Below are 23,394 nucleotides of genomic sequence, written 5' to 3'. Positions count from 1 at the left end.
ACAGGCCCGGGTTGTGGGCTTGATCCCCAGTGTGGGGCCTGCAGGAGGCAGATCAATGATTCTCTCATTGATGTTTCTCTCTCTCCCTCTCCCGTCCTCTTGGAAATGAATAAAAATACATTTTTAAAAAATGACCCGCCCTACCTAGTTTGGCTCAGTGGATAGAGCATCGGCCTGTGGACTGAAGGGTCCCAGGTTCGATTCCAGCCAAGGGCACATGCCTGGGTTGCAGGCTCGATCCCCAGTAGGAGGCGTGCAGGAGGCGGCCAATCAATGATTCTCTCTCATAATTGATGTTTCTATCTCTCCCTCTCTGAAATCATTAAAAAAAAAAATTTTTTTTTTAAATGACCCTTCCCTTGCCATGATCAGGCTTGTGAAGAGAGTCTACATGAACTAGGGGATGTTAATGATAAGTATCCATTATTCTTTCCTCTTTTTCATGCTTTTTTAAAGGAAGAAAGGTATGTGTCTTCAGTTTTGTTTTCTTTCCTAGTGCAGCCCCCACCCCCCATGCCCAGAGAAAACACCATGAACTGTCCATGTTCTGTGGCATCCTCGATGGGCATGGGAGGGTAGATCCTGGCGTCGCTGAGTGAGAAACTGGGACTGAGATACAGGGGGGAGGGGATCACACACGCCAGGTGCTGCTCACTCCCCACACCAGCACCGGCCCTGGAGGCCCACTCCGAGGAGGCGGAGCCGTTGAAGATGAGAAGGGAGTCTGTTCTCTCTCCCTCCCTCCCTCCAGCAGCAACCCACCTCCCCGGTGTGGCCATCTGCCTCCATGGTGGCCCCCACTCCACCTCTGTCTCCCAGGCCCTTGTAGGGTCCCTCCTTCACAGCAAGGCTGACCTGTGCTGTGCAAATGGCGTGCGGCTCCCAGACCAAAGTCACAAAAAGGCACTTTTGCCTCAGCCTTGCTCACAGGGTCTCAGGGCCCCGTGAGCAGGGAGCTGGGAGTGTGCACCCCTCCCGCCCACCTGGCAGCTGCTGGACTGAGCTCTCGTCCCCGACAGGCAGCTGAGTCCCTGTCCTGTCCCGGGGACACCTGCTGCCTCCAGGGCCACTCCAGCTGCACCTGGTGGCTCCTCAGCTCCTGCACCTGGCCCTGTGCTTGCCCTCGATGGGGCCGGCCACAGTCTCGGGGCAGAAAGGACATCAGCCGCCGAAGCAACAGGACAGCCTGGCCACTGCCTCCATCACCCCCCCGTGACCCCAGCGGCTGCCACGGGTGTTGCAGGCTCCATCTGCTTTCGCTCAGCTCATCTGCCCCCAGGTAAGGGCACGGCCATCTTGGCTGGGGACCATCGCTGGGCAGGTGACAGGGGTCACACACCAGAACCGTCAGCCAAGAACCCAGACCAGTGACTACCCTCCACAGCCGGGTCCGATGAGCCTGGTCTGAAACTTGGCAAACTTGTCTTGACTCCCAGACATGCCCGGCTTCTGGCTGGAAGCGCACTGATCACCAGGGGCAGCTCCTGCATTGAGTGTCTGCCCCCTGGTGGTCAGTGCGTGTCATAGCGACTGGTCTTTCCACCATTAGGTCAATTTGCATCTTACCGTTTCATTATACAGGATTAACTCTATTTTAAAATTCTGCACACTTTTCCATAACATACCTAGTTGCGGTTGTTTCTTATACAGTGGGGCCTTGACCTACGAGTGTCCCGACTAATGAGTCTTTCGAGATACGAGCCCTCTCTCGGCTGATTTTTTACTTTGAGTTGCGAGCTAAAATTCGGGTTACAAGCCGGCTTCAGATACCCCACCGCTAGCTGGCACAGCGAACGTCACAGTGAACGCCACGTCAGCCCGGCACCACGTGTCTCACTCGTCCACTTTATGATCTGACATACGAGTAATCTGAGTGACGAGCTCCGTCGCGGAACGAATTAAACTCGTAAGTCAAGGCCCCGCTGTGTGTGACAATTTTGACATAATTTTCTGAAATGCAAAGGTTTTGGCTATTTCAGACCTCAGGTCTCTGCTGGTGATGTGTAGTTGGTTTTCCAAGAGGTCCTTCTATCTTTTCATGGAGGTAAAAATACCTCAATTATAGCCACTCCTGCTGCCTTACCATTTCCATTTCCTGTGCCAAGCTCATTGTTTTGCATCATAGTTCTTCAGTTATCTTCTCCACTTCATTTCCACAACATTCGCTTGTCAGAGTACTTCTTAGTACGGTCCTTCAATGCTAAACCAAATCCTGTTTTCATCTGTGTTTGGTTTCCAAGGTTGAATTGTCTTCCCTTGAAAACTGGGTCGATTTTGCTTGGAGACACTTCTTTTGCGCCGTCCTGAGCCACCAGGACCTGCCGAGACCACGAAACATGTTCAGCCCCCGTTGCATTGAGGGCTGCACCTGGGGGCTGAGAGGGTGGAGGCGGGCAGAGCACGCCTTTCACGCGATGGAGGAGCTCTGTGGTCGTGGGGAAGCGCTAAGACTCGCTGGCAGGGTGATTCCATGCGAGGCAAGCTTCGGAGCGCAGAGCGGACAGCAGGCGCTGGAAGGAGAGGAATGGAACATTCCGTGGAAAGGACATTCTGACGGCTACTCCCCTGCCCTCCGGCCTCCACAGGCAGCCCTCGCGCTCTCCCCCTCCCTCCCCTTCCCACCTCGTGGTGCTTTGTCCCCACAGCAAACCTCTGCTCACCTCCAGCACCAAGTGTCCCTCACCACCAGGAGGGCACCGCCGCCTCAGGCCTTCCAGGGACCAACTCCAGGCATCCCTGCTCAGCACCCGCTGCTCATCCAGCTAGAACACGGGAGCACCTTCCCTTGCTGTCTGTAATCTGGTGGCCCATGTGGTGTGTCTGCAGAGTCAGGTCGACACCCCAGAGCACCTGTTTTTAAAATGTGGGGACAGGAGAACAGGCTGGAATGAGGGGAGATCATGAGACTGTCCAGGGGAGAGGCTGGGCTGCAGCCAGTGTACTGAGAGGCAGTTCTGAGGTGGCCACTGAGCCCTGAGGACTGGACTGGATCTCCCAAAGAGCTGGGACCGGAGGCCATGCGTCACAAAGGCTGGAGAGAAGCCACGACAACGTGCCACAGAGGCCCGGGGAGGAAAACATCTCCAAATCCAGGACGTGGACCTGGTACCAAAAGCCACAGTGGCCACCCTGGCCCGGTGGTTCTGTTGGTTGGAGTGTCATCCTGTGCACCAAAAAGCTGCAAGTTCGATTTCCAGTCAGGGCACATATGGGAAGCAGCCAATCCATGTTTTTCTCTCTCTCTTCCTCTCAAAAAAAAAAAAAAAAAATCAGCCCTAGCTGCTTTGACTCAGTGGATAGAGCATCAGCCTGTGGACTGAAGAGTCCCAGGTTCAATTCCGGGTCAGGACACAGGCCCAAATTGCCTCTGCCAGTTGGAGAAAACCACCCTCCTGTGCCCCAACCCTGGTGTGCTGTGTGTCACTGTAAAAAAGGAAGAAAGAGCCAAACCGGTTTGGCTCAGTGGATAGAGCGTCGGCCTGCGGACTGAAAGGCTCCAGGTTCGATTCCGGTCAAGGGCATGTACCTGGTTGCGGGCACATCCCCAGTGGGAGGTGTGCAGGAGGCAGCTGATCGATGTTTCTCTCTCACTGATGTTTCTAACTGTATATCCCTCTCCCTTCCTCTCTGTAAAAAATCAATAAAATATATATTTTTTAAAAAAGTAAGGCTCTTGAAAGAAAGGAAGAAAGAAAGAAAGAAAAAAAGAAAAAGAAAGAAAGAAAGAAAGAAAGAAAGAAAGAAAGAAAGAAAGAAAGAAAGAAAGAAAGAAAGGAAGGAAGGAAGGAAGGAAGGAAGAAAGAAAGAAAGGGACCACAGTGCACAGGACAGGAGAACCATGGGTGAGAAGTGGCAGTGTCTGTCCTCCAGAAACACAATGTCATCTGACACCAGGCCCAAGCCCCCCATCACGCAGGCCAGCTGCCGAGGTCTGTCCTGCATGGCCTGTGGCCTGAGCCACTCGCCCACCAGTCGGCCCCACCTGAGGTGAACTCGGGCTTCCTGCCAACTCCCGTGGGGCCGGCACCACAGGGCCTCCTGACGAGGCCGCGGCCCGAGCCTGCCGCCTCCTTTCGCGGTGTCGTTCCTGGAGGGGGTGAGGGTGCAGTGGACTCCCCGGGACACCCGCAGGCGGCGCTCCCGGGTGGGACCGTTCTCTGTGAGGACCCGCAGGCCAGCGGTGAAGTGGGAAAGGGCCTGGGCCAGGTGCTCAGAGCTCAGCGCACCCACACCAGCTTCCTCCGGCCCTGCACCCAACACAGCCTCAGTGAGAGCCAGTTCCGGGCCTGTGGGTCAGGCCTTTCCCTACCTCCCAGGCCATCCCAGAGCCGCTGGCATCTCCATCCTCAGCATCCTGGGGGGGTTCCACAGGGTGGGGGTTCCACACGGGTCTGCAACAGGCGGGAAACATCGGTCTCTGCCACGTCCCCAAGGCCCACGTGGCTGGCTAGTGCCCCGATGCTGCGGCGAACCGGGGGTCGGTGTCGGGCTCCACAGTGCCAGGGGGCACGCACTCAGGCCAGAGCTTCCTCCAGGCTCTGTTCATGGTGGCGGGCTGCAGCTCTGCCCAGGCCTGGGGGATGTTGTCCACGGCCGTCATGATGGTATACCTGCGCCAGAACTCCCGCGTGGAGGGCCGGCCTCCACCAGCCTTCTCCCGGACCAGCTGGCCCAGCGTACAGCGCAGGTAATGGGCCTTGAAGGCGGCGATGATGCCCTGGTTCATGGGCTGGATCAGGGCCGTGTTCTTGGGCAGGAACTCCACACGCACGTGGGTGGAGAGGCTGCCCAGGTGGGAGGGTGGCAGGGTGCACTGTCCAGGAGCAGCAGGGCCCGGTGTGGGAGGCCGTGGCTGGCGCAGTAGCTCTCCACCGCAGGGCAGAAGCAGCCGGTGAACCAGTCCTGGAAGATGCTGGGTGTCAGCCAGTCGCTGCGGTTGGAGCGCCAGACCACAGGCAGGCCGGCCTTGGAGCAGCCCCTGAGGGCGCGCGGGTTCTCAGAGGGGTACACCAGCAGCGGCTTCAGCCTGAAGTCACCAGCTGCGTTGGCCCCCAGCAGCAGGGTCAGGTGGTCCTTAGGGGCCTTGGGCCCGGGCCTGGCTGCCCCCTCCAGCGCCAGCAGCATGTGCTCGGACAGCCGCTTCCAGGAAAGGCCCGTCTCGTCCACGTTGAAGACTTGCTGCGGGGAGTAGCAGCCCTCCTCCAGGATGCAGCGCAGCACGGAGGGGTAGCAAGCAGCGGCCTGGGCGTCAACCACCACTGGCTCATCCATGAGTAGCACGTTGTGGCGTGACTTGAAATGGGCAAACCAGCCATTGCTGGCACCAAAGGTCTCAGCCTGGGCGTCATCGCCCTGCTCCTGCTGCAGCTGGGCGAAGAGCCGCCGTGCCTGGTCCTGAATGAGCAGCGTGCTGACTGGCAGGTGCCGCCGTCTCTGCTCCTCCATCCACAGGCTCAGCCGGCGCTCCATCTGCCCCATCACCACACCCCGGCAGCGGGTCAGCTGCTTGGCGCTGACGGGCGCCGAGGCCTGAGAATTGGCCCGGATCTTGTCTTTGTTGACACAGATCAAGGCGACTGTGGAGGTGGCCAGCCCCAGAGCCCGGGTGATCTGCGTCAGCTTCTCACCCTCTTCAAACCTGCGAAGCTCCTCCAGCTTCACATGCAGGGTGATGGACTTCCGGTCCCACTGGGCACTGTGGCGGAGGCCAATCCCACCCAGGGGTGCCTTGCCTGACACCTGACGGTGGGGGGTTGTCTTCACTCCGCCTCGGAGCGCCAGGCACCTCGACGAGCTCTGTGCCCCTTGCCCCTCCTCAGTAACTCCCACTGTGCCCACAATGGCAGCCTCTTGACCTCTCTGTAAGAGGGGGACACACAGGCATTAATATATGAGCACATGGGAGTCCCACCACTGCCCAGCTTTCCCACGCACTGACACGGAGCACGGAGCCCTGCTCAGAGGCATGCCTGGCCCTTCTGCCCCCGCTCCCCACTGCTCAGAGGGCTGCACACTCATTTTCAAGCATTTCTGCATCCAGGAGAGCGTGTCACTTACTACTTTTAGCTCACGACATCAAAACACAGGTGAGACTTCACTCTTCCCCACCCCCAAACCTCCTATAACCACACGGCAGCCAAGAGCATCCAGAAACCATCACCACCTCCCAGACACGGACGGGCAGAAGAGCGACCCAGCTCCATGCTTCTCCTCAGACATCGGTCCTCAGTGAGGGAGGCGGGACCAGGACATCTCCCGACGACGACATCCACATCCTAACGCAGGGGACTATGAACAAATAACCGTACGCGGCAAGAGGCACCGCGGTGCGATTGATTATCCTGAGAGGGGAGGGAGCCCTGGGTGAGCCCAGTGGGCCCTCAATGTGGTCACGGGGTCCTTGTATGAGGCAGGTTTCGCTCAGAAGGCGGGGTGGGCACTGAAGCCCACAGCCTCCAGCGGAGCCAGTCCTGCCGGAAGCTTGATTTTCGCCCAGAGGAACCCACTTCAGATTCCCGAGCTCCGAGATCTAAGACATTTAGCACTAAGTTAGTAGTGATATGCGACGTAGTCACAGGAAACTCACGCGGAAGGGAAACTCCCTAATTCCTGCTCCCACCGCCCCCTGAGGGAGAGCCACAGCCTGGCCAGCTTCCTGGAGGGCGTCAGGGCCCTCCTCTCCTTTGCTGAACCCGGACCCGGGCCTTTGCTCCTGTGGCTCCTTCGGCCCAGAGCTGGGGCCCTTCCCTCCTGTCTGTATAGCCTGCTCCCTCTCCTGCAAACCTCTGCCCGACGGTGCCCTCCCCGCCTGCTTCATTGTGCATCTGTCACAGGCGGCCTGCGGACTGCAGCCTGTCTGCCCAGCTCTCTGCTGCGCCCCAGGCCCAGGAATATGCTGGGCACTGTGCAGGCAGCTAGTGCGTCTTCCTGAGTAAGTGATTACGGGAAGTACATTGGTGGGACGGGCTTCCCACCTTATCCCCTTTGCATCCTGAACGTTGTGAGAGTAACGGCCGCCTGGCTGGTCTGGCTCAGTGGACAGAGCGTCAGCCTTCGGAATGAAGGTCCTGGGTTCGATTCCCGTCAGGGGCACATGTCAGGGTTGCAGGCTCGATCCATACTGGGGGGTGGCGGGGGAGGGCGTGCAGCCCATCAATGATTCTCACCATTGTTGTTTCTATCTCGCCTTCCCTCTCTGAAATCAATAAAATAACTTTTTAGAAAAACAGGTAAGAAAGTAGCACCTGATCAAAACAGTGACGCTGGTGGTGAAGGAGTGCCACGTGACAATCAGGGACAGAAGCCCATGGGAGTGGCTGTGGCTCCAGGGTCCGTGGCTGCACCTGGCGTGAAGCAGGAGGCACCGCCCACGGACCCCGGAGCCAAGAGGCCTGGGAGGCTCCGGCGTGGAAGGCGGCCCCTAATTCCGATCCGCCCGCACCCATCCTTCTCTCTCCCGCCACCCAGCCTTCGCTGCTCCATCACAAGTTTAATTTAATTCACCCATCCATCCTTTTATCCTCTTGCTCCCACTCCATGAAATTCCCAGGCCCGCCGCCCTACGTCTCTCGAGACTACATTTCCCAGAAGGCCGCGGGGCCGCCCCCAGCTCCGATTGGCCCAGTGGCGCGAGACTGCACGCTCAGCGGCTCCCCCCCTCCCCTTCCCGCGACCGGAGCCGTGAGAAAGGCCGCCCCCGCCTCCGGAGCCCGGCCTGCGCGCGGCTGACCGCCCTCACCTCCAGACAGCGACGCGGGCCGCCTGCTTCAGCTGGGCCGGTGGGGCTGCGGCCCTTCCCCACGTCCTGCCCACAGCACGACTTCCCGGAGGCGACTGAGCCTAGCCCCTATCTGATCGTTGGAGGTGGAAGGTTGCCGAGCGACCGCCGGGATTGGAGGAGACCGCGTAAGGCGCGCCTCCCACGTCGCTCTGGGCGCTCGGGCTGCTGGGAAATGTAGTTCGGTGATGAGGCTGTCGCTGTCCCAGGCTGGCTTCTTTGCAGCCTAACTTCTCCTCGCATCTTCCCTGCCGGCTGCTCCGTCCGTCTTCCATCATCCTCCCTATTTCTTTACCTTCCTGCCTCTGTCACACCGTCTTCTCTTCCCCGTCTGTCCCTCATCCCAGAGAACTGGTTCCCTTCAGACAGTCAACATGTTATTTGTGAAAAAGGTAAAAATGGGCGCGCTTTTCCCTCCCCCTGCTCCTCCCCCCAGGCTCGTTGCCTTTTCCCTTCTCTCTCCTTCGCTCCAAGGAACCTCCTATTGCTTCTGTGACTTGTTTCCTGACCAAAGGCAGCCCAGCTGGATCACTTCTGCTTCTAACTTTGTCAATAAATTTCGTCTAATACTTTTTTTAAATAGGTAAGTGAGCCGTCTCAAAGATAGATTTGCTTCACGTAGCGAACTACGAAGTTGACACAGGTGGCTCCAGAAAAATGGGAGGGAAGGTACAAGCGAGAAGGTTAAAGAACAAAATATCAAATAAAAACGCAGTGCGGCCCTAGCGGGTTTGGCTCAGTGGATAGAGCGTCGGCCTGCAGACTGAAGGGTCCCGGGTTCAATTCTGGTCAAGGGCACATGCCTGGGTTGGGGGCTCAAACCCCAGTAGGGGGCATGCAGGAGGCAGCCGATACATGATTCTCTCTCATCGTGGATGTTTCTATCTCTCTCTCCTTTCCTCTGAAATCAATGATAATATCATATATATATATATATATATACACACATACACACACACATACTTTTTAAAAACGCAGTCGGATTAGTGCCCTAGAGGGCAGCGGGCAGCCGGAGTGTGTCGTGTCCTGCTGTGTGCCCTACAGGGTGACACAACTCAAACCCTGGGCTCTCTTTTCTCAGGACAGAAAGCATTTGCATCCTATTCACCTTCGCAGCATAGCAGCTACTTCACAGCGTCTGGACTCTGATCAAAGTGGCGGGAACAGTTGCTTTGCTGAGGGAGTCACACAGGCTCCCGGTCATGTTTGTTCTCTTTGTCAAGTTTTGGGTGAGTCTTCCTCACAGGTCTCCCTCCGACTTTCTCTCTTGTTGCTGTCACCTTCTCTTAGTCTTTGCAAACCTCAGTCCATCTTACTGTGCCTCTGATTTCTGTCTCCTTCTCCCTCTGGTGTCCTCCTGTGTCCCTGTCTGTCCCTTGAGTCTCCATGTCTGCTCTTCTGGTCCCTGTGAATCTCCCCCCTCTCCCCCTCTCCCTCCTCTCCCTCCCACCCCTTACTGCTCTCGCTCCCTGTTGCTAATTATTCTGGCCACTGGCCTCCCAGGGCCTGAATCCCCGCCCCGCTGGCCTCTCACCACATTCTCTAGGTCTGAGAGAGCAGAGCCCTTTCCCGGCTGTCTTCTGTCTGTTCAGACTGGAGCCTCTCACCTGCAAACTCTGGGTCCCTCCCTGCCCCCCAGTCAGTCACTCTTCACTCTCCCCGCCCCCACCCCTCTTACCCAGGCTTTTCTGACGAATAGCCTGGAGGATGAGAAACCACAAAAAAGGATCCCAGGAGTCACAGGACCGTGGCATCAGTCACTCACCAGCTCTGTCGTGTGTGTGTGTGTGTGTGTGTGTGTGTGTGTGTGTGTGTGTGTGGTCTCTTTTGGGGGGGGTTAGAAAGGGGGCGTCGCAGCGCTTCTGAGCCTTACTCAAAAGAGTACACCCTTCACTCTCGCAACCTTCCCTGCAGCTGCCCACCGGTGGGTAACCCATTGAGTGCGTGCTCACCAAGGCACCCGTAAAGTCACAGCAGGGACGAACGGTGTGTGTAGGGGGGGCGGGGGGGGGCCTGTGCTGGGACACCGGCTAAATCGCCTCGCGCACAAACTGGTGTAGCATACGCTGTTACAGTGGGGCGAGGAATTACGTTGAAACCAGCCGAGTGACAAATTAGACCTTGAGTTACAGGGGGTCAAGATGGGTTGGGTACAGGGGAACGCATTGCCAGCTATTCAAAGGCTCTCGTACGTGGAAGCTACATGTTTTGAAATCGTGCCCTAGCAAGCATCCCTGTACAATGGACACATTGACCCACAATGACGAGCATGATGCTGAGGAGCATGCTCCGCTATGTGTGTTTGCTTGAAGTGTTGTAATGTACCCCGCGAATCACAGAAGGACGCCTCAAGAAGTCGAATTAAAGAGTCACATTTATTGCAATCCGGGACTATGAGGGGACATTCCCAAATCTCACAGTAGTCATTTGGTCACAGTTCCAGGATTATATAGGCAAAAAATCACAAAGGTATTGATTACAGCTCAGGGTTTGGAATGAGGCACCTGGCTCGCAAAAAAGCAGATTACAGAAGCAGAGTTAAGCATGTTAATTACAGTTTCGGGTCTCTGAATTGACAGAAATACATTATCTAGAGGCCTCGGGTCTTGAACCACTGAGTTGGCAGGAAGTCATTATCTAGAGCAGCCGTGGGCAAACTACGGCCTGTGGGCCAGATGCGGCCTGTTTGAAATGAATAAAACTAAAAAAACAAAAGACCGTACCCTTTTATGTGATGATGTTTACTTTGAATTTATATTAGTTCACACAAACACTCCACCCATGCTTTTGTTCCGGCCTCCGGTCCAGTGTAAGAACCCATTGTGGCCCTCGAGTCAGAAAGTTTGCCCCCCCCTGCTCTAGAGCCATCGAGGCAATTTAGAGTAATTGTGCTGTCCTGGTCTTAGGACCACTGAGGCAGCTGGAACGCACCACCTGTGGCCACTAAAACAATTTAGAGTAATTGTGCTGTCCTGGTCTTAGGACCACTGAGGCAGCTGGAACGCACCACCTGTGGCCACTAAAACAATTTAGAGTAATTGTGCTGTCCTGGTCTTAGGACCACTGAGGCAGCTGGAACGCACCACCTGTGGCCACTAAAACAATTTAGGGTAATTGTGCTGTCCTGTTTCCCAGGTACAGAAGAATGTGCTTCCATAACCAGTAAGATCACAATCAATGGGATAGTCATTCAATCAATAAGGCATTCAATCGGATGGGATGACTTATACAATTTAGAAAATCAAAGTGACCTGTCCATTGTTAAGCCAAACAGCAGGGTTAGAGTTAAACTACAGTTTCTACCTGATGGTTGCGACCATACTTCAGAAGAACAGTTGGTGTTAACAAGGGGGTTGGGGGAATTAACACTGAATTCTCAGAGGTGTTCATGCAACTGCTGAGCATAGGTGGAGATCCTGCTACCTCTGTGCTGGCCCACCCTTGAGACCGAAAGGGGCAGAGGGATGGCTACTTGCCTTTTGGGAAACAGGCACAAGGGAGGGGGAGACGCCACATGGACCAAACTAGGCAGGACGGCGGGAGGGCGGTTGTGGAACACTAAACATGCAACTTCACTGGGGCTTCCCTGGGTTAAGTGGAATTTGAGGAAACATTGGCGGGGGGAGAGTTGCAACACAACAGAGCAGCATTTGGAAGGATGTTGCCCACCTTGAGACAGTGTTCACTCGTGTATGCTTCCCAAATCAAACACACAATCAACTTCATGCAACTGAGGCACAAGATAAAATGAGGTGCATGAAGTATGACTGATAAAAAGCTTGTGGGGAGAGGAGATGGAGTAGGTCAGGGGAGATTAGGTGTAAGGGAAAGTGTGCTGCTTACTATAGGGCTCAGGAACATCAACATACAATAGGAACCAACCCTTACATCTGCACTCAGGACCCACACTTACCACACTCAGTGTAAATTGGATGTTTCAAATGTCCTCCATCAACTCATACCAACTATCGCTGTTTCATAGATTTGTGAAGACACAATTAACCCCATACCAACATAGCTGCTACCCTACATATCTAACTATTAAAGGCTAGCTTTGAGGCAGGCAGGGGGGATGTAGAGTAGACAACCACAGCTAATACAAAGAGACGAACTTGACAGTGGGCACATGTGATGGAAGGTGAGGTGAACGATGGCCCTGACCAGGTCAAGGGCTACGGCAGATCCAACCAGGTGTCCTGGAAGCAACCCGGGATACAAAAAAACTCCCAGATGAGACCAGGACCCTGCAGCCACTCCGGCCCCCTGTGGGAACCATGACTGGGAGTTACCAGTTAAGACACTGACTACAAGCTACAGTGAAGGTTGCTCAGGGTAATGTACAATTTCTAGACCGCAGAGGAAATACATAGGAAAAAGTGTCCACACGACAGGGAGCTACATTGGGGGTATATAGGACAATGGCAACCACATAGTCCGCAGCCTGTGCAGACAGAGCAGCCTGTCTTATAAAGGGAGACCAGAGAGGAGGGTAGGAAATGCTATAAGCAGACAACTCCATGGGCCCCAGACAACACTCTCCCAGTATATATCTTCTGTGTCTAAAATCTATCCTTGAAATAAAACAACCATCATGTTGAGAGTGCACCCAACCAATACAGTGTGTGTGTGTGTGTGTGTGTGTGTGTGTGTGTGTGTGTGTGCATGCACACGCTCACATGGACACTATGGACATAGGAAAGGACACTATTCACTCACAAACAACACAGTGCTCACAGGTCCTACGGCAGACATGTCAGCTCCCCACAGGCACAAGCTACACGGATGCATGCGGGTGAGCACACACAGTCACAGCTTCCCTTCTCTAGGAAGCAGCACCATGAGGTGACACTGGGGAATCACAAGCACAACACACATTGTTCCACGCTGGCCAGGTGAGTGCAGGGGGGAAACAAGGCACAGATCCCTCCACACCAACAGCAACCTCTGTGGTGACGACATGGCCACCGGGAAGGGCACACAGACCTAGAAAGGAGGAATTTCTGTTAGCAGAATCCATACACAGCAGGTTAACAGGACTTGACCCACAGGAAACCCATTCATTAACCCTAACCAAGCAAGCAACCCACCCGCTCAAACACCCACCCACCCAGATAACAGCGTTCAGGGGGGTCAAAAGAAAAAGAGACCTGGGGGATACCCCAAACACTACAGCCTAGTCTATACCCTACAATTATCAAATGTCACGACCATTGACTTGGAAATGGACGACAGCACTTCACACTGCTTTTGGCTCCTCGGTACTACAGTGACCTCTTCGGCGATAGGGTGATCCCTTTGGAACGGCCTTCACGTACTAGGATGACGTTGTGCACTTCAGGGCTACCTGGGCTGGGCTCCTTGCAGGGACTGTGGCTTCCCAAGGCTACATAAACATATTTGGGGATAGACTCAGCTACACACCCAAATGTCAGTCTCTGCGAGGTTTCCGTGACAGTTGCAACTGCCACCATCCCCATCACCCATCTGCTCATTATTCTTTCCTCCTAAAGTACCATCTCCTTCACACTCCAGCAGGTCCCTTCTAAGTGACTTGTCTTGCTTCATAGGTCCTCTGTGAGATGCTATGCCCAACCAAGACGTGTCCTTCTCAACTCACAAAGGTAACAATAGCACTATGTCCACAATCCATAAGGTTTCCAAAAAATTGTATTGTATTAGACTTTCATGTGATACATACCTCCTATGAGTGAACCTCTCACTGTGGCTATACGTCAAAAACCTGCCAGTAACAGGAGGGGGCCAGGAACCAGGCATCACAGACATGCTGTCTTCTAAATCCACATTTCCTGCAGCATCACTCTGGCTGTACCTGAACATTAGGTGAGAGCAAACACCAGGCCTCCCTGGAAGTGGCTGTGAGCACACAGAAGTGCTCTGACTGACCCTGTGTGCGGTGTGGTTCCTGGCTCCGACAACACCCTTCCATCTGTCAGTGACATTCAAACCCAAGAACGGGACCAAGACATTCAACTCCTCCATGGTGCCAGGTGACATACAATCAACAGATGCTATGGCACAGAAAGAAAAAACTCCCACATGTTGAGTGTTTCCTTCCAGGTCCTGCGTGGATCAGGGTTCGGGATCTGAAAAGAGGAGCCGCACACAAATGAGAGAAAAATGACACGAGATAATTTTACAATATCGGGGGACCAGGCGGGCAAGTCCCGAAGGACTTCCACCTAAGCTCAGGCAGCTCCGATCTTTTATTGAGGTCGGGGTAGCCTTAGGGTAAGGAGGTCTGTCTGGGGTAGCCCGAAGGTAAGGTGGTTTGAATGACACATGGATTAGCTCATCGGTAGACAATTTCCAGAAATAGGCAAAATATTTGATCAACAATAATCAACAAGGATCTACACAAGTATTTAAGGAACTAAGGTGGGGATGATGCTTACCTACCATTATCTAGGGAATTCACTGAGCTAAGGTGGGGATGAGGCTTCAGCTAGATTAACTGGGTGGTGTCTAATTAACTGGGTGGTGCACAGCCCTGACCTTTGCTAGGACTTTCAAGCCCTGACCTTTGCTAGGACTTTCAAGCCCTGACCTTTGCTAGGACTTTCAAGCCCTGACCTTTGCTAGGACTTTCAAGCCCTGACTTTTGCCAGGACTTTCAAGGGTTACTAGCTTTTGGGGGTCTTTGTCTATATTCAGTTAGTGAAGACAGTAAATGGTTTCTGGCATCTCCCCCTTATTTTTTCTTTAAAAAATCTAGAAATATAAGAACAAGTCCCAATTTCAATGTCCAACAGTTCTGAGTCCACGTTTCAATGTCCAACAGTTCGTGTGTACATGCCAGCAATGAAATGCTGGTTCTGGATGGTGGACAAATGGTGGTAATGCAGGTCCGGTCCTCTGGTTTGGTCCTGGGCACCCTGCAGCGACGCACAGCTGCTGACTGCTAGCATGGCAAGGCGTCTTCACCATCTCCATCTCTGAACTGTCTCTTCTGTCTTTGTGGCTGGCTTTCTGGGATCCGTTGTTACAGGAATCCACATGGTCTTGTAGCTGTTCTATGAAAGTATACAAACATATTCTCGACCAAAGGTTAAAGGAAAAAAACCTTACTTGGGGTCTTTTCTTTAAAATGATCTTCCCTGGCTTACCCTGGCATAATGTGTGTTTTTTCTGGGTGTCTGCTAACGAAAATATTTTAATTTAGTTATAGGATCTATTTCTTTCCATGGCATTTTTCCACTATATTTTTCCACTATCCCCCCTTTTTTGATTTAATTAGGAGACTTTTTGGAAAATTTATAATGCAGTCTAGATAACTTTTTGCATAAAAATATGACTGCTTTAGGTTCATAGCATGTTAAGCAATTTTACCACAAAATGAAAATTTTGGTTAATACTTTTTGAATAATTACTTATTTTAAGTTAGCCAAATTTAATTAATTTGAAAACTTAACAACTATTTTACTGTCAAATTTAATATTTTAACAATAATCTTAATTTACATTGTAAATATTAATTGAAAGGATCACTTTATGTCCTTGAGGAGGCCTAAGCATTTCTGTTGTTAGGCTAGATTTAAATTTAGAGTCTGTTAAACTAAGTCTTCATTTTTTTGGGTATCATTTTCAGCTGGACCAAGTCTCTTCTGTTATTTGGTTCCTGATCTGGACTGGGCATGGGAAGCAAGAAGCAGCCATGGGGACAGGTGACCGTTCACACAGCACAGGAGGACTACATACATGCACCACTCGGGAGAAGCATCACAAAACATAAAACGTGCTACGCATAAAACCAACACTACATTTACTTTTTGTTGGACGCTCAAAAAGGCACTATGTCCAAAATATAAAAACTGGGTGGGTGCTAAAGAAAACTCAAGACACGATAAACACATATGCACACCCCACAATCGAAAGCCATGGTGTCCACACCAAAATAAATAAATTAATTAATTAAGGATGCTCCACCACAGAAACTAAAAAATACATTCCATGACTGTCTATGAGCAAAAAGTAATACACATTTCCAAAACACACAAGGGAAATTGTCTGAGATGGCTCCCCTATCTCCAGGCACTACCAGCACTCTTCACATGCCCAGCACTTGGTCACACACAGCTGTTCTCAATCCAATATGTCACTCCTTCACTCTACCGCCACCCAACACTCAACGAGACACGATGCCGTGGAAAAGAGAATCACAAACCCTTACTTGCAAGAGCCCTTGCCGAGGCTGCTTCACCAAAAGGCCTTGCCATCCTGCAGCGTGCCCACTGGGTCACTGCCCACCGGAAGCTCCCTTGCCCTCCTTCCCCGTGGGACAGGAGCCCCTGAATAGGACTACAGCCTTTCAGAATCCCTACTCCTAGGGCAAATTGAGTTACAAGCACAAAGGTGTGCCTCCTTTTCCTTTCTCGCTTGGCTACATGAACACCTGACTTAGGATGATCTACATACAGGTCACATTTCAGACGCTGACCTGTGGTTCAAAAACACTACCAAAACTACCACAACTCACAGCCTATAGGATACCAACCTGCATCCATCTACTGCAGTGAATTGAGGACTCACAGACAACACAGACACAACTTACAACACTAGACACCCATGGAGAGATGTCTTGCACATGACAGGACAAGATGAATATTATTCTTACTTTCACTTCCAAACACAAACAACGGACTACGCTGCTCAGGACCCAGGAAACGAAGGACAGAAAATACCACCTACGCCTCCCTCCCAGAGATGAACACATGAGCTACAGACAGTGACCTTTCCTACAGAATTCACTCTCACCCAGGAAGTGGACGATATGCTTTTAGGCTGTACGACAGTCATCACTTGTCAAAAACGATACCATCTTCCTCATGTCGCAGCGACACAGAGAGGAACATATGGAATCAAACAATAACATTCCATTCTTCTTTCCAAATAGAAAATATTTGGCCATTTCAGAAAACATGACTGGCAACACATAAAACATAAAAGACACAGACGAATCCTATCTTTCCCACTTCAAAAAGACCCAAAAGCAGCTTCCATGCCCTAACCAGTTTTGCTCAGTGGATACAGCATCGGCCTGTGGACTGAAGGGTCCCAGGTTCGATTCTGGTTAAGGGCATGTACCCAGTAGGGGGTGTGCAGGAGACAGCTGATCGATGTTTCTCTCTCATCAGTGTTTCTAACTCTCTATCCCTCTCCCTTCCTCTCTGTAAAAAATCAAATATATATATATATATACACATATATATATATTAATTTCAGAGAGGAAGGGAGAGGGAGAGAGATAAATATCAATGATGAGAGAACAACATTGATTGGCTGCCTCTTGCACACCCCCCACTGGGGATAGAGCCCACAACCCAAGCATGTGCCCTTGACTGCCTCCTATCCAGACCCCGTGTAGGCTCCAGTTGGGCCACCCCCACCCCCACCCCTCCACCCCCCTCCTCAGGGCCACACCTCCCTCCCCTCAGGTTCAAGGGGCCTCTCGCCTCCATTCCCACTCTGCCCGCACATCCTGGCGGGTCTTTGGGCGCCGGGTGCACAGCAAGGCCCCTCACATACATGCGAGTCAGAGGCCCTGCCTGCAGGAGAGGCTGAAACAGAAAGAGAACCGCGGGTACACAAGGCATTTGGAGCTCGGGGCCTTCCAGTCCTTGCAAAACGATATGAGCAGGCGCTTTAGAAGATGTTATTCCTACTATGCACACTAGGGAGCAGCAGAGAAGAGCATTTTCTTGGCAGGAAAGGGGGCGGGGCCAAAGGCTCTTTCTGAGTCTTGTTTTTTGTTTTTGTTTTTTTTTTAAAATATATTTTATTTATTTTTTACAGAGAGGAAGGGAGAGAGATAGAGAGAGAGAAACATCGAAGAGAGAGAAACATCGACCAGCTGCCTCCTGCACATCTCCTACTGGGGATGTGCCCGCAACCCAGATACATGCCCTTGACCGGAATCGAACCTGGGACCTTTCAGTCCGCAAGCCGACGCTCTATCCACTGAGCCAAACCGGTTTCGGCTGAGTCTTGTTCTTGATAAACAGCTTAAGATCAAGATTCCAAGTATCGGCATCAGGGTGGCAAAACGGTGACCCCTTCATAAGGAATGTGAATTGCCTGTGACACCAGTATTCTTTAGATTGGTAAATGCATTAACAAACTCCTTTCTAGAAACACGCCTTCTCATAGTACAATTTCTTATGCTCCACAGGACATGTTTGCTAATAGTCCCAATGCCTTTAGTTCCTCTATAAGATGAAGCAAAGCATGAATAAATCTGTGTTCAGTAACCCCACTCCTCACCCAAACTCTCACTACATTGCAACACACAATAAACCACAACACACCCCGTTTCCCACACCAGCCACCCCCCGCTGGTCCTCTGCAGGCGACACTCGTTCTGCCTCATGGTTTGTGGAGAGGCCCCCGGTCTATGGAGGCGCCCCTATGTGTCTGCTGAGGCACATGGAGCAGCCTCGGGGACACGGCGCCACCTGAGCAGCGGGCAGTGTCTCCGCTGCTTCCTGGGCCTCCGGGCTTCCGGGCTGCGCTGCAGGGCGGTCACTGGACGCCACACCGCAGGCTCCACGGGGTCAGAGAGGAGACTGGGCGCTCCCTGCAGAGAACATGACCCCTGGGAGCCGATGCCATGAGGACCCGCTGCAGGCGTGTGAGGATCTGCACACGGTTCCCCTTCGTCTTCCCTGACGTTAGAGGACGGGGAGGAGGTAGAGAGACGCGGACTCGCAGTCCCGGGACCAAAGCTGCAACATTGTTTGCGTCCGTCTGGGAGGGTGCTCCCACCCACTGAGCCACACGGCCATGTTCTTACAGCTCAAACACATCGCCCTTGCTGAGGGAGCGTCCATTACAGCGGGGACAGGGACGCACAGAAGAACTTGGCCCAGAAACAGCCACAGGGGAGGGCGGCTGTGGCTCTAGAAACAAGCTGAGCGGCGGCTGTGACTCCAGAGAAAGAAAAGTCACAGTGACGAGGTGACCCGCAGGGAGCTGCCTCACCTGAGGCCCAGCCGCTCCTACCAGCCCTGCGCCAGCTCCAGCCTTGCACCTGGCAGCCTCACCTCACGCCCTCGCCTCAGGCCTCGGGCCTCACGCCCTCCCTCCGCACCCCTCACCTCACACCTCACACCTCACACCTCTCAACTCACACCTCACACCTCACACCTCTCACCTCACAACTCTCACCTCACACCTCACAACTCTCACCTCACACCTCTCACCTCTCACCTCACAACTCTCACCTCACACCTCTCAACTCACACCTCACACCTCACACCTCACAACTCTCACCTCACACCTCTCACCTCACACCTCACACCTCACACCTCTCACCCCACACCTCACACCTCTCACCCCACACCTCACACCTCACAACTCTCACCTCACACCTCTCACCTCACACCTCTCACCTCACACCTCACAACTCTCACCTCACACCTCTCACCTCACACCTCACACCTCTCACCTCACAACTCTCACCTCACACCTCTCACCTCACACCTCACAACTCTCACCTCACACCTCTCACCTCACACCTCACACCTCTCACCTCACACCTCACAACTCTCACCTCACACCTCTCACCTCACACCTCACAACTCTCACCTCACACCTCACAACTCTCACCTCTCACCTCACACCTCACACCTCTCACCTCACACCTCACAACTCTCACCTCACACCTCTCACCTCACACCTCACAACTCTCACCTCACACCTCTCACCTCATACCTCACAACTCTCACCTCACACCTCTCACCTCACACCTCACAACTCTCACCTCACACCTCTCACCTCACACCTCACAACTCTCACCTCACACCTCTCACCTCACACCTCTCACCTCACACCTCACACCTCACAACTCTCACCTCACACCTCTCACCTCACACCTCACAACTCTCACCTCACACCTCTCACCTCACACCTCTCACCTCACACCTCACAACTCTCACCTCACACCTCTCACCTCACACCTCACAACTCTCACCTCACACCTCACACCTCTCACCTCACATCTCACACTTCACACCTCTCACCTCACACCTCACAACTCTCACCTCACATCTCACACCTCACATCTCACACCTCTCACCTCTCACCTCACACCTCTCACTTCACATCTCACACTTCACACTTCAGACCTCACACCTCTCACCTCACACCTCTCAAGTCACACCTCACACCTCTCACCTCACACCTCACACTCCACATCTCACACCTCTCACCTCAAACCTCTCACCTCACACCTCACACCTCAGGACCTGTCGCTGCTCCCAGGCCACCACTCACCTCAAGTTCGCCAGCCACCTGCCTCTTACCCTGAACCCCGAGTGGCTCCAGTTGGACCACCTTCCTCTCCTCAGGCCTACCCTCCGCTCCCTCAGGTTCAACACACTCACCTCAGTTCCCGCTCATCCGCACATCCTGGCGGGTGGGAGGCACAGCAAGGCCACGCCCCTAAGTCCCGGCCCCGCCCCTCATTCCCACCTGGCCCCGCCCCTCCACAGGAAAAGGCTTTGTGGTTCAGCCTTTTTTTAGTTGCTAATCCCCAGGGGAGGATATTTGCACTGAGTTTTTAAGAGGGAGTGGGAGGGAGGAGAGGAGACAAGCATGTCCATGGGTTGCCTCCCACCTGCAGCCCCCAGGCGGGGAATGGTGCCCTTGAGCAGAACAGAACCAGTGGCCCTTCAGTCCCAGGGCCGGCGCTCTAACCACTGAGCCACACGCTAGGGCTGCAGCTGGACTTTTATCTGTTACCTGCTGCCGGCCTCATGTCCCAACCTCACACCTCACACCTCTCACCTCACATCTCACACTTCTCACCTCACACTTATTTATTATTTAATTCACATTTTTTTCTATTGACCTGAGGAGACATGTTTATCATACAAAATTTATCTTTATATTTGAGTCTATTACTATGCCTTCTATTGTTTCATTAATTTGTCTATGTAGTCCAGCCAGTGTAGCTCAGTGGTTGAGCATCAACCTAGGAACCAGGAGGTCACCATTCAATTCCCAGTCAGGGCAGGTGCCCAGGTTGCAGGCTCGATCCCCAGTAGGGGTTGTGCAGGAGGCAGCTGATCAATGACTCTCTCTCATTGATTCTTCTCCAAAAAATCAATAAATCATATATATTTTTAAATGTGTCTGTTGGGAAGCAGTGCACTCCTGAATCCTGTCTGGAGGAGGTGATCATGAAAAGGGGTCCAACTGGAACCAGGAGGACGCTCCCCAGGAAACTGGTCCTGAGGAAGCGCTGACTTGGAAACAACGGGAGAAAGTGCTCACAGACTCCAGCTGCCGCTGTGCACCCCACCCCAGGCATCCCCTCTGGTTCTCAAACACTCGCTGGCACTGTACCCTGATCTCAGGCTCCCTCTCTACCCCCCACACTGCCTGCCCCAGGACGGAGACATCGCATCTGGGTCTCTCCTCGCCCGTTTCCTCAGGCACCAGCTGCCCATTAGAGCTGGGCTGGAGTCAGGACACGTAATTCATCTCAAGGTCTCTACTGGCCCCTCATGTTCCCTGGCCCCTTTCCTCATGTCCTCTTTCCCATCACATCCTGGCGAAAGCAGGGATGGAAAATTCAGTTCCAGGTGTTTCTCCTTTTGCCAGGCAACCGCTGTAACCACACAGCTGGCTAGAGCCATGATACAGAATTCTGCTTAAGGCCTTTCCTGGCCACGTACCCAACAACCACTGTGCTCTTCACAGTGGGTTGAAGCAGGGAGGGAGAATGTGCCTGCATGTCTCTCCTTGCCCATTGACTCATGACCCCTCAAAAGGTGTGCGGAAAGGGGTTAAGTAATTTGTCTCCAGTTCTTTCCTCACCTCTTAGCCAAACACCTGCTCTGCCCCTCACACACTGGTCTCAAAGCAGAATGGAAATGTGGCCTCAGGTCTCCTATGTTCTTCCCCAGGCACCCCTCATCTCCTTCATAGCGGGTTTGAGCCAGAAAATCTGCCTCCAGCTCTTTCCTCGTCCCTTACCCCAGGACTCCCCATGCAACTCACACAGCATACGACAGATATATGGATAAGCATAAAGATCCCTACTATAAAGAGCTCCTGGTGAATAACTGCGCTCAAATTTAGGAAGAAAAAAAAACCAGAGCCTCGTGTTCATGTCGACACGGGAGCTTCTCACACAAACCTCAGCTCAGGGCGTGACCTGAGGGTGTCCTGCCACATTGAACGGACTGATGAGTCCTCTGGACTGAGCCCAGAGGAGATGCCAGGACCAGACCAGAACACGCAGACTGGAGCAGAGCGGAGCTGAATTGTGTAGCGTGAAAGGGAATTCACTCGGGGCAGCCTGACCCCAGGGCTCCTCAAGCCATGACTTAAGGACTCCAGTTGGCATTGAGCTAAAGACAAGGACCATCATTAACAGACACCAGACAGCAGAGCCAGGCTCAGGACCCCAGAAACAGTCCCTGGTCCCCACACCAGACCACAAACCAAAAGCTAAACCTCAGACAAAAAGCCAGACCTTGGACTATGAATGCCAGACATCAGGTGCTAGAGAATGACACAGGACACCTTACATCAGGCCCTGATGTCAGAGCTGCACGTGGACCCCACACAGGAATGCAGGAAACCAGCCACACCCAAACAGAAAGCAGAATCCACACAAAGAGCCAAATACAATGCACCCCGAGACCACAGACACTACAGTCAGAACTCAGATCTGTGTTTAGGAATCCAGGTCCCTAAGTAGGCACTGGACACCAGACACCAGCTACCAGATGCAGACACAGGAGCTGAACCACAGGCCCCAGACCTCACACTGTCAGCAGGGCTCCAGAACAGGGGTCTAAGGGTTAGAAAATAATTACAACTGAATGATAATAAAAATACTATATTACAAGACTTATCGAAAAATGTGCAGTCTTAAGTGCACATATGAGGAAAAGAGACAAGCTGAATATTTACAAGTTTTATACCCTTCTTAGAATCTAGAATAGTAAATTAAGTCCACAGAAAGTAGAAGAAAGGAACTGTGCATGTAGAGTTGTCTGGAAAGGTATGTGTTAGGTCGGAAAGAGCCCAGGATTGGATACATGCAGATGTGTGATGAGATAATTGACCCTCCCTGGAATTTCTAACAGATCAGCGTGCCAGACACAGATATCTGCCCCTCCCTGGAATCTACATGACCCCACACAGATAATGACTCCTTCCTGAATACCCTGCTGACCCCCTGTGGCAGAAACTTCATCAGTTCATGTCCCCACCGCTCACCCAACCACAGTATAAAACAAAGCCCCCCCCCCGCCCCCCCCCGCTCCCTGTGGGCACGAATCCACGGGCCCTGTCTTTGGGGTTCGTGGGTCATCCGGGGATACAGAATAAAATCTTTCCTTTTCTTTCTCTTCTGATTGACTCCACTCTCTTTATTTCCTACGCTGCCTCCTGAGCCACCTAACAGTATGTACTTATTTTTTTAAATATATTTCATTTATTGATTTCAGAGAGGAAGGAAGAGGGAGAGAGATAGAAACATCAATGATGAGAGAGAATCACTGATTGGCTGCCTCCTGCACGCCCCCCCTCCAGGGGATCGAGCCCACAACCTGGGCATGTGCTCTTAGTTGGAATTGAACCCAGAAC

At 52.8% G+C, this 23,394-nt stretch overlaps 1 protein-coding gene across 2 annotated transcripts; it reads right to left on the bottom strand.

Annotated features, from left to right (window-relative positions):
* Positions 1-1,701: 1,701 nt before the first annotated feature.
* On the bottom strand, positions 1,702-7,849 carry LOC118655611 (tigger transposable element-derived protein 1-like). Of its 2 annotated transcripts, none has more exons than XR_004967309.1 (3): positions 7,739-7,849; positions 2,661-2,850; positions 1,702-2,510 (listed from the first exon to the last, which is right to left on the bottom strand). XR_004967309.1 is itself a non-coding variant. In XM_036307615.1 (3 exons), exon 1 carries the CDS (start codon positions 5,476-5,478, stop codon positions 4,735-4,737), a length of 744 nt encoding a protein of 247 aa, XP_036163508.1. In that variant the 5' UTR covers positions 5,479-7,134; the 3' UTR covers positions 1,702-2,510; positions 2,661-2,850; positions 4,310-4,734. The 2 variants fall into 2 exon arrangements, 1 of the variants encoding a protein (XP_036163508.1); XM_036307615.1 differs by lacking the exon at positions 7,739-7,849 and adding an exon at positions 4,310-7,134.
* Positions 7,850-23,394: the final 15,545 nt, after the last annotated feature.

The sequence above is a fragment of the Myotis myotis genome, unplaced genomic scaffold, assembly GCF_014108235.1.
Source record: "Myotis myotis isolate mMyoMyo1 unplaced genomic scaffold, mMyoMyo1.p scaffold_m19_p_48, whole genome shotgun sequence".
NCBI lineage: Eukaryota > Metazoa > Chordata > Mammalia > Chiroptera > Vespertilionidae > Myotis > Myotis myotis.
Note: the sequence above shows the minus strand (reverse complement) of the source record. Positions and strands in the feature narration are given on the sequence as shown.

Bases quoted from the DNA above. Each gene is read 5' to 3' on its own strand.
- LOC118655611 (XM_036307615.1), bottom strand. From the start codon at position 5,478: ATGGGGCAGATGGAGCGCCGGCTGAGCCTGTGGATGGAGGAGCAGAGA.